This window comes from Brienomyrus brachyistius, chromosome 1 (assembly GCF_023856365.1).
Source record: "Brienomyrus brachyistius isolate T26 chromosome 1, BBRACH_0.4, whole genome shotgun sequence".
Classification (NCBI taxonomy): domain Eukaryota; kingdom Metazoa; phylum Chordata; class Actinopteri; order Osteoglossiformes; family Mormyridae; genus Brienomyrus; species Brienomyrus brachyistius.
Window position 1 is genome coordinate 3,571,359 of NC_064533.1, and position 16,247 is coordinate 3,587,605.

Below are 16,247 nucleotides of genomic sequence, written 5' to 3' on the forward strand. Positions count from 1 at the left end.
AGAAGCAGATATGATGAAGATACATAATTCCAAAGAAGGGCCATGGGGAACACCTTCACGGACCAACGCTGTTCACATCTTCTTCCACAATGCAAAACATAAACATGTTGCAGATCAGACTGTGCTTTACTCATATCATTCCCGTATTTAACATTCATGGATCATTTTCAGGCTAAGAGTCACATAATAGCAGAACTTTGTGTTTTTATCTTTTCTCCTTCCAGACTGGCATCCCATCTTCGGTGATCTCCAGCCTGCCGCTGCCTGTGATCCAGGCCCTTCCCGTCACACTGACCAGGCTTAGACGGATGGATCTGTGGATGGAGGACCTCGTTCCTCTGTGGCACCTGTCACCCAGCTAGAAGCCGAGCTCTATAATTCAGCAAATCACGGTGAGATCTCCACCACGTGATCAAATATCTGCTGACATGAGTCACATCCTCTACAAAAAGCCTTTTGCCGCGAACAGCTAGTCTTCATCACATCACATGCTTCTTGACTCCAGGGGGGAGGAAAGTGGTGTATGAAATACCCCCCCCCCCCCACTTCTGAGGCTGGCTAACAAGCCTCCATCCACGACGGCTACCCACATGCAACGTACAGGAGAGTTTTTCACAATAAACATCAACACTTCGGCTAAAAGAGGTCTACAAAAAGCATTACGTGTTGGAAAATGATTGCAGCTACATCATCATATTCAAAATCAATCTTCATGTTAAAGCACAGAAAACGCAGAAAATGAATCCCCACTGAAAATTCACTCAAAACAGGTTGTGGTGATAATAACTTCATCTGAACAATCTGAACCACCCCAGGTTCTCAGTCACAGCAAATAAAAACAAAGGACTCAAATATATACAGACTGACACTGACTCTTCCATAAAGAACAGCACTGCTCATGATACAGCCAGCATGACGATGACTACGACGCTCTCCAGAAGTTCCTTGCCCCCCCCCCCCGCACCTCACAGGCATTGGATCGCCACGGCCACAATCCAACCATGCAAAGAGCATCTTTCAGACCCCTGCTGCAATGCACCTAACAGATAAATTCTTACGAAATGCAGCTTTACTGGAAAGCTGCCCATCTGCTCCACACAAAAGTCACAGCCTGAAGTGATTGACTCACGTGGGACACGTCAAACTTTCCTGCGTTGCGATTATAAGTTGCTGTCCACCCCAGCACTACCTACATACTTCTGTGCTTCTATTTCAGGTGGACTTTTGCCTTTCCTACTTCCACTTCCCTTTTGCACAAGATCGTGAAGAAAGTGCATTCGTCAGTCGCTGTGAGTCAGTGACTCTGTACTGAGGCAGAGGTCTCTGACTCAGGGACCCTGGGGAGTAAAGGCAGCGGTAATCGCAGCTTGAGGGACCCCTTCGACATGCTGCCTTTTCCCTGACCCCCGCTCTCAAGCCAGTCCTGCGATTATCTTACGGAATAACGATGGAGGAAGTGGACAAATGAATGTGCCACGGATGAAACCACCACTCCTGGGGAGGGCCACACAGCACGGCCCGAAAGCACGGACGGAAGAGCAGATGAACAAGAGAATGTTCCTCGCTGAAGGCATCATGAAAGGGCCCTTGTGTGTGGGAGGAGGGGCACCTGACCTCAGCAATCAGGCCGGGAATGTGGCCACGGACCGGATCCAGAGGTCCGGTTGCTGCCAGGAAATGGGCCCAGCACTCGGGGTGCGTGATGCCCATTAGTCAGGCTGAAAGAGAAAGACTGAAGACAGAAAAAGCACTAACTTTGGCCACTGAAAAGGTGAGCCCATCCTCACGGACTGAAACTGAGAGACAGATGCAGACAAATTCAGAAACGCCCCCAGTTGATGCCTCTACGACTATAAAAAACACAGACATTGCAAGAAACGGTGTCACAAGTGTGAAACCTGCATGTTTGAGCACCAGCGGAGCTGCGTGGGCCGAGCTGCATGCAGGTGTGAGAGTGGCCGGCTTTGCACTAGAGATCGGACCCCCGAAATAAGCCTGGTTCCCTTCCTCATTTGCAGTGCCGCCTCATTAGAGGCTAAGGACACGGCAGGCGTGCTTCCCCCCCTCTGCTGGCTGCCCTTTGTGAAGCGTTCCCCCATTTAATCCCCCCTCAAACTCCCTTAGATCTCCACACCCCCCCCCCACATCCTGCCTGTTCCCCCAGCCTGGGGGATGCGGGTCACTAAGCCACGTCAGAGTGCTTAAAGGCACCGTCAGCAGAACGTGGTCCTGTTGGAACCAGGCAGCATAGAACCCCGAAATACATTTAGAACAGCACTAGAGCCCCCCAAACATCAGATCTGTCCTCCAGAACCTCAAAACCCACGTGAATATTTTTCTTAAACATCCAAGAATCTGTAAATACCGCAGTGTCAAGCAGCCTTAACTTGTTCCCTGTTGATACAAGCACATATCAGTCATGAGACATCACTCAGTGGATTAACTGGTAAAATCAGGCTGGTCAGTGCATGTCTTAACCTCCAACGCAGGGCAGTAAAACACACTCTGTAATTACCATTCCTCCGGCTAGGGGATGCTTGTTGAGAACGACAGTGACATTATTATTCCTCATTCTGAAACGTACCTTCCCGGTTGCCAGGTCTGAGCCTTGTCCGTCCCGCACGAATAGGTGGGACCGGTGGTAGATTGCCACCAAGGGAACGTGAGGGTAAATGGGCGAAGCAGGATACTGCTGGGGAAGCCGACTGAGCTGACAGGAGTCGCTTGTAATCCAGACTGCGCTCGACCGTGAGACACGCTGCAGTCACACTCTCCTGCTTTCTCACGCCCTCTTTGCTGAGGTCTGCGCTTCAGTTCAGGTCCACGCTGAATCGCCACTGCTACTTGAATTTCTCCTTTCCACGTCCCCCCCCCCCCCCCTCTCTCTCTCTCTCGTTCTCGTTCTTCCTCTCTCCAGCCATCAGATCTGGGGGGGGGGGGGAAGGGGGGGCGATGGCATAGCCGAGGACAGACAGCCCTCACGGCTGTGAGGTGCTTGCCCAGCAGCTCTGGGTAAATACCCCCCCTCTGACTCTACAGAGGCGAGTGTCGCTGCATCTTGCCGACGGGGTGGGGGGGTGGGGGGGTGGGGGGCGCACAGAGAGCCTGCACGCATGCACAAGTGGCGCCTTTGTGCCGGGGAGGTCCGTCACAGGGGAAGGAGAGGAAGTGGCCTCACAGCAACATTGCTACTGTCGTTTGGCAGGTGCTGGCCGACGCGTGCCTGCACACACACACACACACACACACACACACACACACACACACACACACACACACACACACACACACACACACACACGCACGCACACACACACACACACGCACACACACACGCACACACACACACACACACACACACACACACACACACACACACACACACACACACACACACATGCACACACACACACACACACACACACACACACACACACACACACACACACACACGCACACACACACAGCCTGCAAAGGGTGGGGCGGGGAGACAAAGGAGAGACAGAGGGAGTCAAAAAGCTGCACAGATTAGCAAAGTGGGGGGTCCTGAGCTACCATAGCGCCTTCAAAAGACCGGACAGGAAGGGGTGCGACCCGCCGGCTGAGCGCCTCTGAATCCAGATGAAGCAGTGTTCAGATCCCAGCAGCCCCCGGCCCAAGGACACCGCGGGGACATGCTTCCACTTTTACATCAGACCAGCTCGTCCCTTCCATGCCGGAGAGAAGTGCTCCATAACAACTGCCTAAGGGAATGTCTGTCATCCCTGTTAGATAAAGTCACACTCTTCAGACAGGATGTATTGTGCAGTTTATTGTGAGACGGGTTCTTCCACGTCCCACTGCAGCCGCCAGGACAAACTAATCGCTATGCAGAGCAGGAGGAGTCAGGGGACTCGACTGTGACTCAACCTGCTCCCCAGGCATGATACCATCTTCAGAGGTGGACCCACACTTACAGTGATGCCCCCTACTGTTCATTTTCTGATCAAACAGCCTACCAGATTAGATAGGTACACAAACACAAAGCACGGAGGGAGCACCCTGGGGGTCTTGAGGATTCCTGGCAGGCACAGACCTGGTTTAAAACACTTCAGTTAGCAGCAGACCTCCCTGGAGGAGGCATACAGCTGCCGCTCACCCTCTTTCATGTTAAACCTGGGCGCAATTAGACCTCACGGTTAAAAAAGGCACAGAAAGCATCATCCAGCTAACAGATCGGCATCAAAGAAAGTCATAATTGGTTCATTATAACCCACCGGCCCTGCAGGAGAGCGGTGTAATGAGAACATAAGGAAAACATAATGAACTTTTATGCTGAATGTCATTTATCCAGCAGTGCCGTTTCCTGATGCGGGCCGGACTAAACCACCTTAAATTGGGGGGGGGGGGGGGGGCAGAAAATCGAGCTTTGGGAGCTGCTTGATGTCGAAACATCACTTGCTTCACTAGCTAGTTAGTGGCTCGTGACTAGAAAACAGCTCGAATCGCAAGGGATCAGGGAGGCAACCGAAGGTTAATGTCCCTTTATTTTCCAAACCGCAAGCACTCACAGACGTACAGATAATTGGTCCTGGAGTGAACCAGCATGTGTGTTCTGGACCAATCGCATGGCATAAATCACTGCTCACCAATACAGCTTAATGACAGATATTACTGTGTGTGAGAAAGACTAATGGGGTGTCAGTGTGGCTCAGCATCCCCCCACACCTGCGTGTGGAGTCTGCATATTCTCCATGGGCTACAGGGGGCCCCCACTCTGCAAAGACATGCAGTCAGGCTAATTGGCCTCTAAAAACTGCCCCTAGTGTGAGTATGTGGCCATGTATATATCACATTTTGGGGACCAAGTGACCAAGACTTAATTAAAAATAACTCATTTTGACTTTGTGGGGATATTTTCCCAGTCGCCACAAGGGGAAACTTAATTTTATAAAAATCTGACTGTAATCAAAAAACTACAAATGTCAAAAGTCAAAAGAATTTCATTTGTTTACTTATTAAACAAATTTAATTTAAGGTTAGGGCTGGGTAGGGGGTAAGGTTGCTATTGTTGGGATTAGGGCTATGCCCATAGGAATGAATGGAGAGTCCCCACAAAGATATGGATATAAATGTGTGTGTGTGTGTGTGTGTCTGTATGTGTGTTTGTGTAAGTGCATCTGTGTGTGTTTTTGTGTGTGAGTATTTGTATTTGTGTGTGTGAGTGCATGTGTGTGCATGTTTGTGTGAGTGTTTGTGTGTGAGTGCGTGTGTTTGTATGTGTGCGTGTCTTGCAATGGACTGGCATCCCATCCAAGGTGTACCTCCGCCTTGTGCCCTGTGACGGACTGGCACCCCATCCAAGGTGTACCTCCGCCTTGTGCCCTGTGATGGACTGGCACCCCATCCAAGGTGTACCTCCGCCTTGTGCCCTGTGATGGACTGGCACCCCATCCAAGGTGTACCTCCGCCTTGTGCCCTGTGATGGACTGGCACCCCATCCAAGGTGTACCTCCGCCTTGTGCCCTGTGATGGACTGGCACCCCATCCAAGGTGTACCTCCGCCTTGTGCCCTGTGATGGACTGGCACCCCATCCAAGGTGTACCTCCGCCTTGTGCCCTGTGATGGACTGGCACCCCATCCAAGGTGTACCTCCGCCTTGTGCCCTGTGACGGACTGGCACCCCATCCAAGGTGTACCTTCGCCTTGTACCGTATGCTACATATTACTAGCTCCAGGTGTCCTGTGACCCTGATAAGTGTTTACTGGCCAGTCTTGATGCCCACTGACTACAAAATACCCAACAAGGTAATTTTATTTTTGCTTAAAATACACAACGATAGCAGTGGGAAGCTAGCAGGCTGACTGCGGTGGATAGCACAGCAATGGGCAACTAGCAAGCTGACAGCAGCCTGGTAGCACAGCAATGAGCAACTAGCAAGCTGACAGCAGCCTGGTAGCACAGCAATGGGCAACTAGCAAGCTGACAGCAGCCTGGTAGCACAGCAATGTGCAACTAGCAAGTTGAGAACAGTGGGTAGCAGATTATAAGAATTCCATCTATATAAATGGGAATAAAATGAGGTGGTTTTCAATGGAGAAGTAATGCCTAACTAAATGACAGTTTATTTCCTCTTTTCATCCTAAACTATAATTGTCTGCATTCATACCAGCCCAATATAACGATGACATAAGTGCACATAATGACAAGAGATGATAGCAGTTAAGCCCTATATTCCCCCAAGGCCAAAGGTCTACAGGCAATAAATGCCAACCAGCGTACTGCTGCTCTCTCTCTCTCTCTCTCTCTCTCTCTCTCTCTTTTGTTCTTCCTCTTCCTCTACAAGGACGAGGATTTTTTCCAGAAAACAAAAGCACTACACTAAGGAACCAGAAAGTTACCAAACGCGATGCGTTCTTACAACACAGCCCAGGCAGACCAATGCCACAAACTTTCAGTAACGCCGTTCGTCCAGCTACAGGCAGCAAGGCCAATGCAGTAAGTCCCACTGCACTCACAGTGCAAAAACACATTGTGTGCAGGGAGTGTCTGTGTTGAACTTACACTTACAAAAAAACTCTGCATATCACTTCACTAAAGGAATAGGAAACTTTATACTGCACGGCTGTAACATCTAATGACGCCATTGGTTGGCACCTTCCACACGACTCCAGCACGACCAATGCAAGGGTGACGGTTCCGGAACTGCACGGTCAAGCGCACTCTCCGATGAGTGACCAACTGCATTTTTGGTTCCCCTTTATGATAAAAGATTTCTGGATGGGAATTGCTCTATCGGCTGATGCAGAGAAACCCTCAGCATTGTGAGGGTAGATTATTTTGATCTCAGTTTGCTGTCAACATCCTCTTTTAAACAGTGGCAGACTCAGGCTGTTTGAAGGATAGGGGCTAAAAAACAGAAAGAGCACTTATTGCGTGACATGCACCCCTCCCCCCCGCCGCAGTGGAATGGCACGCTATATATTACGTGTGGGAAACTGCAACTCATAGTGGGCCAGCGGATTTCATTTTCTTCACTGGAAGGGCAGCAATCAGAGATATTCTGTCTCCATTACAAGGGCACTTAATCATGTTTGCTCCCTTTAAAGGGCACTGGAGAGGGCTCTTCCTGAGTTCTTTCTACTAGAAAGATACCCAGAGTGCATCCCCAGTGTAATTGTAAGGACACTTTATATAGCACTGCATAACATTTTTGCCACTGGAGGGGAACCTATTTGGTCACTTCACCATGTCTTCTAGTCACATAGGAATATGAGTACCCTTTACAGGGTACCAGTACCAGTACCAGTACCAGTACCAGTACCAGTACCAGTATTCCAACCATGGGGGCACCCGTGCTTTTAAATATAACTGAGCTTCATGCAAAGAATGACGAACGACCAAAGGTGCATGAACATACAGCTGATAATGATTAACACTGCAAAGTATAAAATGTAAAAAACAGGAAGATGGGCCAGTATTCTAAAGAGACTAGATTGCACTACTGCCCCCCAGTGACAGTCTGCAAGCATCTCATTGTGACAGAAGTGAGAATTTGTGACTGGCTCGACTGACAGGAAGAGTGAGACTACATGCTACATCAGGAACACAATTCACCGTGCACTTATGTCAGAAAAAGAAACCATTTGGTAACAAATGTCACGATTGATGCAGTTCTCTGGGAGTTTGTTTTGTTTATAGAAGCATGAAAAACAACCGCAGGTTAAGTGAGCGAAAATTTATGAAGACTGAAAGTGTGAACAGCATTTAACACTCTAATTTTATCATCTGATTTACTGACTTCTGTTTTTTCTCTAAACACATTTAAGAAAATTATTTTACTGTTATTATACCAGCTTCTAAAAGCTGACTCCTGTCTCACTATGCTGATGCAGACGGATGAGCGGTCAGACCTGACCTCGGCTGCAGGGTCTGCCTGGACTCCGTTTACACTCAGCCTGTACTCTTTACACAAAAACACCAGGGGTTAGCAAGCCGGGAAAAAGTCAGAGATGAAAACAAGTAGTTACCCACGATTCACTTCTACGCCTCGGTTACAAAACCGAGGAACAGTAATAGGGTCCAGCTCACTTAAAACTGAAAGAACAGTATTCTGGACACGTAGAGGAAGAACAGAGCTGGGTGTTCGTCACTGCAGGAACAGCATGTGACGTGAAAGGTCATGGTGGGACTGGTGCGTTGTGATTTAAGGGGACGTACACTGATCCTCACAGTCTCCCAAGATTGTCATATCATGTCATATCATATCATATCATATATCATATCATATCATTAATATAATATAATACAATATAATATAATATAGGGGTGGCATGGTGGTGCAGTGGTTAGCACTGTTGCCTCACACCTCTGGGACCCGGGTTCGAGTCTCTGCCTGGGTCACATGTGTGTGGAGTTTGCATGTTCTCCCCATGTCGTCGTGGGGTTTCCTCCGGGTACTCCGGTTCCCCCCACAGTCCAAAAACATGCTGAGGCTAATTGGAGTTGCTAAATTGCCTGTAGGTGTGCGTGAATGGTGTGTGAGTGTGCCCTGCGATGGGCTGGCCCCCCATCCTGGGTTGTTCCCTGCCTCATGCCCATTGCTTCCAGGATAGGCTCCAGACCCCCCGCGACCCAGTAGGACAAGCGGTTTGGAAAATGGATGGATGGATGGATATATTATAATATAATATAGGGAGCAGCATGGCGGTGCAGTGGTTATGTGCTTCCCCCTGTTGTCGTGGGGTTTCCTCTGGGTACTCCGGTTTCAGGTGAGTGTCAGGTTTCACTGCTCCCTAATTAGTTTACTAATTAGAGGACTGATTAGCTGAAGAGTCCTCACACCTGGGTTTGAACAGCTGACCTGCATACTCACGTATCCTTTGTGGCTAAGACTGCCCACCCCCGATATAAACGACTGCCTTAATTGCTGCCTAATCACAGAGGTCGAGCATCAACCAGTGAGAAAATTAATCTTGACCAAATTAACACACACCTATAAAACTATCTGCCATATTTATCAGGACTGTCACAAAAAGACCTGAGCTGGTTTAGCATTTAAAGATAACAGTATTTCAAGTTCGATTAGATGACAGTGTCTTTCAAACTCTTTTACATTTTGAGATGTTGACTTGCTTGGACGATTATAATAAAGCCGGTAGCTAAAAATAATATTTAACCGTAGATAATACAGAGTTTGTTTTAAAAAGAGTGGTGACAAACAAGAGTGTCGGCAATTAAGTATCGAACACCTGCATCGAAATTACTCTGACCAAGAACATAATTAAGCAGAAGCCGATGCCATTATATAACGGCTGCATTAGTTACAGTGAATTATTAACTGTCCGCTTACACAAAACGCCTAATTTACAAGGGAAACGCCACGGGCTGCGCTTTTTTTATTGACAGATAAAGAGTTTAATCAGCCGGTAAAACATGAATAGGGCTCATTTCACGCTACGGGTTTGTTAAAACGGGGCATTTCCCCGATTCGGCCAAGTACCGCAGAAGGGTAGCTGGAAGGACGCGCGGCCCAGATGCTGCAGGCTGATCCCGGGAACGGACGGCTTATGGCGAGATTAACGGACCCCCACTAAAGACGAGCGAACAAGGCGCAGGGAGAAAGGAGAATGGAGGGCTGCCATTGTGCCCCGATCCGGGTGCTTGGGGCGCTGAGCAGCTGGTCCCCGCCCGCTTCGTTACGGGGCATGACGGCTCGGGTGGCATACAGCCGATCCGAGACCAGCTGCAAAGCTGCAGCCGTAATTATGCTGTTCAATGAACTGATCGTGACTGAACTCACGCTATATTTTAAAATCACGCATGCTCGGTTACACCATCATACACCATGCCGGGTTGCCAGGTCCTGGCAAAAAATAATAAAGTGATGACACATGGGGTGCCCAACTTGGCGTGAAAACCGCAAACTTGACAACCCCAGTGGAATGCTTATTAATCATAGATATTTCTCAGTCTCAAATCCAACGATCAATTCGTTTTTATCAGAAGCTTTCATTTTTATATCCAGCGTTTTCTAATTGGTTTTAAAGTTCGTAATGCCTCTCTTACTCTCAACATCATTTGGTCCTGCGCGTGTTTACTGCCCTCTAGCGACAGATGCTGTGAATAAATGAAAGGTTTATAGTGTAAATGCGCAAACCTTAATATTAAAGAAACTTTAAGACCAACACACTTAACATAAAGTGAGTGATATACGATATATCTATATTTGGTGTGTCTGCAATTACTTTAAATACCGGAGAGTAAATCGAGCCACGGCACTAGGAGGTTTTATAATAATGAATATTACACCTTGACATCTCTGACACGGGAGCGGAGACAGCTCTGAGTTTCGGTGTCATGCGGTGCTGGTGGGGGGGGGGACTGTCCCCTTAATAACAGAGCCGCACCCGCCCATCAGTAACTGCACAGATGCTACTTCCTGAGCAAACCGGAGACAATCATTCATTTGTTGGATAGAGGTCATAAGATGGTAAATGTTTTCTACTACGTTACGAGAAGGCTGCGGAATAGTCTGGAAAAACCTGACCGCTCAGCTGTCCGCTTTAATATTTAACATGAGAATTACAGAATGTGAAACCTGCGTAAGGAAGCGATAACAACAATAACAAGGGCGACGGCAGCAACAATGAGGCCACAGAGCGGCGTAGAAAGTCCGCCTTATTAGCATCGCCGGCGGACACAAGGCCTTTGTCAGCCACGCAGAGCGGGCCTCGCATTCACATGCCTCTCCGCTAAAAGGCCAGAAGAGATTTTAAAAATACAAGAATGCTAGTAATCTGTAAAGTAACCTGAGGTCAACTGTCCCAGGGCAACGTTGCAGTCCGAACAGAAGTGAGAATTTAAACAGACATTATTCGTATACACATGGGGGGCATCAGTGAGTGGAACCTCTAAGTTAAAAAAACCGGGTTTCATATTATGAGAATTCCCCAAGAACACAGTAAAAAAAAAACACGGATGTGTGACATACTGTTATAAAAAATACAGCCACGGACGGCTGCTGCTGACGAATTAAAAAACAGCTCTTTACGGGTAACCAAATCGCAAGAAGCCTATAACCGCTCGACCGGTTCTTATAATTATGACAAAATTGTGCAGGTCATTGACAAAATTCCCCAGATCTCACGACAAACCGCGTTTACCCTGAACTATTCTGAAATATCTGTTGTATGACCTCTCTCCTAGCTGGAGTTAAAGCAGAACCCGTATAGGCTATACAGCAAACCGCAACTGTCCCCACAATGCGTGACAAATGCCGGTGGCCGTGACCCCGCTGAGCTCATGCCGAGGAGTCAGCATCAGCACCTGGGCATCGCTGTGCTCCGCTTCGCTCCTCTCATTGCCCTGCAGCCACCTGCAGATTTACTGTTATGCTGCAGATTAATTCTTAAGCACCCTCTTCATTTGCTGTTTATTTTAGCTTCTCTTTTTACTTCCTCCGAATCACTGAAGCCTGTCATATTTGTTTTAGTAACAAAACATAGCCGCACTAACCCCCCACTATAGGCTACACCCTCCGGCAGACTTCGGCCTCTATGACTCCCTGTAGCCGGATCCAAGCTCCAAAATCTATCTATCTATCTATCTATCTATCTATCTATCTATCTATCTATCTATCTATCTATCTATCTATCTATCTATCTATCTATCGTTTGAATGTATTGTTATCACTATTATTATTAATAATATAGGGCTATTACTCCATTATAGTGTGGGTTATGAGCTATTGATAACAAATAAGTTAATTTTAGTGTCGAACTTACGCAAAAACAGAAATAGGACGGCGGCTCAAAACTTTTTCTTTTGTTTTCTTTTACTTAAATGTGCCTCGTTTAAAATCGGAACCCTTTAAGCGCTTTTGTTGGCCGTGGGGTTCGGCGATGTATATCTGAAGGTGAGCAGCGTGTGCAGCCGGCAGCCCGGCCGTCATACCCGCGCAGTCTGCCGCTTCCTCCTCCGACTCTCCCGGGCGGGGTCTCCTGCTCGTAGCCCGCTTCAGCTCCTCCACATGCTGCGCAATCTTCGGGTCGTGCATCGGAAAGCCTTTTTTCCCTTTCATGAATGAATGCGTGTTTCCTCCCAGTCTAATTCATAAAGTATCTAACAGTGCGTCTAATGATCAGACCACGATGTTTTTCGTAGCGTTTAAGACGCACTTAACTGCGACACCGGGATCTTGCCAGTTTTTCTTCCTCCGGTCAGCAGGGGAAGGTCAGTGAGCGTCAGTACCGCGGTGTCTGTCCACCATCCTCTACTGTAATGTCAGCATCCCCCTCGTCCGTGTCCTCAGCCGTATATGTCCGCGGGAAGCACCTGCAGCCCGCCCCGACAGCTGGGGCGCAGCCTCACGGCGGGGGCGTTTCGGACGCGCGGGGTCTGTCGGCGCACCGTCCCGGGACGCGCACGGAACAGCAATTAACCACTGCATAACGTATAGTAAATTGTGAATAATCTATGATGAACATGATTTAGTCTGTGTCGGATGGGCTATCCAGACCATTACATTAATTTGTTTCTTTACTTACGTATTCTACTTATTAAACACAATACTTTAATAAGAAATGCATTATAGAACCGGTTTCAGTATCTGGGTACCGGTAATAGCCTATACATTTATACTACGATATAGCCTCTGAATATTCCCGTTTTGCTTGAATTACTGCCACCGATCCATGCAAACGGGACACTGATTGCTTTCACTGTTAACCATGCGCAACTGTATGTGAAATCACAAGCACACATTAAAATTTGAAATACCAGTACGGACACTTTATCTGATTCAGACTGGGAGGCAATACATGGTTTAAATGTAGTACGAACAGTTAAATCAAAAACAGTCTGCGCTTTATTTAAATAATATGTTATTGATTTGAGTTGCCGTTCATCAGTACAGACAGATTAATCTCCCCCAGGAACGACCGCAGCCAAACAGCTCAGCTGTTCCTGGGCCAGGCATTTAAGCGCACTCTTCCCTTCAATTTTACTATAGCGTGAGCGATATAAAGTGGTTTGAACTTTATCAAGCAATAAATATCAAACCAATAACCCTGTATGGTATCCAAACAACAGAGTTAGCCAGATAAAATCTAGAGTCTTTGCGCCATTATATCCCGTCTGGTCTGTGGATCCCAAGGAGATTGTCTGCAGAGACCACTGCAGTTAAATTGTTACAGTGTGCAGTATTACAATTATTACTGCAATTATTACAGTATTACAGTAAACAGGCATAGAGCTCAAGCCTATCACACTACTGGCTATCAGCTACTAGTGATGTTGCTTAAGGTCTTCTTTAAATAACCAGAGAGTAAAATATTAATAATCTGAACAGAATACATTTCAAATTTAGGCCTAATTGAAGTAGGCTATAGAGCAGCAATTGATGGTTAATCAGGAGTCAACACAAAGTGGGTTTATTAATTTGAGACAATGGCTATAAACACACAGTCATATATTAGATTTCATTTTAAAACACCGCAGACACTAATCGCGTGTCTGTTGCTTTCCCATACGACCCGGACAGTCTTGAGAAGCAGCACGTCAGATGATGTATTTTGCACAAATCAGCACCACAAACAAATCATCAGTATCTGTCAGGATGGCTGCTTACCGCTCCGCGCCATTTCTGTTCCCGTCAGAGCGCCCCCTTTCCGTCGCCTTACGTTACTTTTTGTTCCTATAGGCTTTTGTATGTATTTCAAAAACCTTTTAAAAGTTTTTTTAAACGGGTTCTACTCCGTTTCCATCTTTCCACAGTGTCACTGTATTCAACATGTTCTCAGATAACACCCCCAAACAGGGAAAAATAAAATCAATACCACTTTAGTTTTAGTGATATTTTTATTACCGTAAAATATTCTCATTTGTATAGTTTTGTGTTTCAGAAAAGCCTCATTTTAATACATTTTATTCATTGTATTTTTAGCTTCACTCCCATCTCGATCCGAATTTGCAGATAAGAACATAAGTAATTTACAAACGAGAGGAGGCCATTCGGCCCATCAAGCTCGTTTGGGGAGAACTTACCTAATAGCTCAGAGTTGTTAAAATCTTATCTAGCTCTGATTTAAAGGAACCCAGGGTTTTAGCTTGTTCTACACTAACAGGAAGACTATTCCATACTCTCCCTACACGCTGTGTAAGGAAGTGTTTTCTCAAATTCATTTTAAAATGTTTTCCCACTAATTTCCACTTATGGCCACGAGTTCTAGTATTTAAACTAATACTGAAATAGCTATTTGGCTGAACAGCATCCAGACCTGTTAGAATCTTATATACCTGGATCATGTCTCCCCTTAGTCTCCTTTGCTCGAGGCTAAACAGATTCTGCTCAGCTAACCTCTCCTCATAAGACATTCCTATAAGACCAGGAATCATTCTCGTAGCTCTACGCTGCACCTTTTCCAAGGCAGCAATGTCCTTCTTAAGGTATGGTGACCAAACCTGCACACAATATTCTAGGTGGGGTCTTATCAAGGAATTATATAATCATATATAAACTCCACACACCTAGAGATGTAACCCAACATCCTATTGGCCTTTTTTATTGCTTCCCCGCACTGGCGAGAATGGGACATGGAAGCATCAACATACACACCGAGATCTTTCTCATAATCAGCTACCTTTATTTCAGTGGAACCCATAAAATATCTGTATTTTAGATTTCTGCTCCCTGCATGGATTACCTTACATTTATCTGTGTTAAATTTAATCTGCCAGGTATCAGCCCAGTCATGATTAAATCCAAATCCCGTTGTAGCCTCCGTGCTCACACGCTGTTCCTCTCTCCAAAGCCACACCTAGGTTCTGTGTTAAAACCAACCAACCAAGCGCAACACCCAAAACAAATGACCTATTTCACCTTACAGGACATGTTGAATCACATTGTAGGTATAAAATAACAATGAAAAATACAAGATTTTTTACATAGTATTTGCAAAATTTGTACACAATTCAAAGCACCCTGAGTGAGAGAGGCTGGGTAAAATTGCGTAATGCAAACATTTGTTTAATTGATTTTTACATTACAAGCTTAATATAATCATATAACCGAGCTCCTTCAAACTTACAATTACCAATGAAAAAAAGTTACAATCCGTCTGACTGTGGAAATCACATATGTAACATATGTAACATTTTGGTTGCGGAAAAGCTATTCAGTCTTTCGGATTTTCCCTTCAGAGAGTCTCGGCAGTCCACAACCTCTCAGTAAAAAGCAAATCGTGTCTCTCAGCTTTTGGATGGTCACACACTAATGATTTTTACTTTCTTTTCAGAATATTCTGGAATAGACCATCCATGCCCAGTATTTTAAGGTGGATTTTCATGCTGCCTGAATCGCAGTGACTGTCTTTTAATGTAGCAGGCCGACCTACACGGCCTTGGAATTGTAAAAAAAGCCCAGGGGTTGTCACTGGGGAGGGACACGTGTTTTTGTTTCAGAAAAAAATAGCACTGTAACAAAAAGTAACTGCAGAACGAACACATGGGTTATTGCAATTCATCGCGAGTCTCAGTCAGAGAGGCGTCTCCATATCCTACGTACTGAATGGTCCTTGTCTTGCAAGTATGGGGCAGCACTTCCAGTGGGACGGGCCTGCTGACAGATACTGGGGGGGCGGGGTCACCCATGAACCCAGATTATAGGCCAGGAGGCGGAGACATTTGTGAGTGACAGGTGAGAAGCCCAACGGAAGGAAGGGTGCTGTCGTTGTCGCTTCTGCTGTTGCTTTGCCAGGAACTGGGGGCCGGAACCACATGGACGGTCATCACAGCACTATGACTGATGGGGGGTGGGGGCCCGAGGAGGGGGGGGGGGGGGGGCAGAACACAGAGAAAAGAAGGGGGAGAGGAGAAGAAGGAAGAAGAGATATGTCCTCTGGTGTTGTACTCAGTTCACACACAGAAAAAAAGTAATGGAATGAGTTCGGGTACAACAATCCATCGTAAATGGTGCTGGAAGAAGGAGATGCAGAGAAATCTGGGAATAAAACTCACATACACACACAGGGCAGAGGGACAGTGCAGTCCGGACTTTTAAAACCTTGGAGAACAGTCCATTAAAAGGGTGTAACCAGGAGAGCAGATTTTCTGGCATGAGAAAAAACGGCTTAGAGACGAATCATAATGGAGTTTTATATTTTTCCTGCAGGGAAAGTATTTTGCCTTTATAAACACGTGGGAAGAAAGGGTTTGGCACAATGTATGTAAGAAGTATGACACTTATATTTAAAGGTAGTTTTATGC

The 16,247-nt window shown here is 46.5% G+C and overlaps 2 protein-coding genes across 3 annotated transcripts in view; both read right to left on the reverse strand.

The window, feature by feature from the left end:
- LOC125746684 (FYVE, RhoGEF and PH domain-containing protein 4-like) overlaps positions 1 to 12,284 on the reverse strand; it is a 32,298-nt gene extending 20,014 nt beyond the window's left edge. The window contains exon 1 of one of the 2 annotated variants that reach the window (XM_049020997.1): positions 11,937 to 12,284. In XM_049020997.1, coding sequence (XP_048876954.1) covers positions 11,937 to 12,063 — 127 coding nt within the window. In that variant the 5' untranslated portion in view covers positions 12,064 to 12,284. Of the gene's footprint in view, positions 1 to 2,584; positions 2,856 to 11,936 lie in introns of those variants that run through there. The other variant, XM_049021032.1, reaches the window with a different exon arrangement.
- A 3,210-nt stretch (positions 12,285 to 15,494) lies between these two features.
- Positions 15,495 to 16,247, reverse strand: part of bicd1a (bicaudal D homolog 1a) — a 38,799-nt gene continuing 38,046 nt past the window's right edge. The window contains exon 8 of the mRNA XM_049020976.1: positions 15,495 to 15,783. Within this exon, the coding sequence (XP_048876933.1) occupies positions 15,778 to 15,783 (6 nt within the window). The 3' untranslated portion in view covers positions 15,495 to 15,777. The remainder of the gene's footprint in view (positions 15,784 to 16,247) is intronic.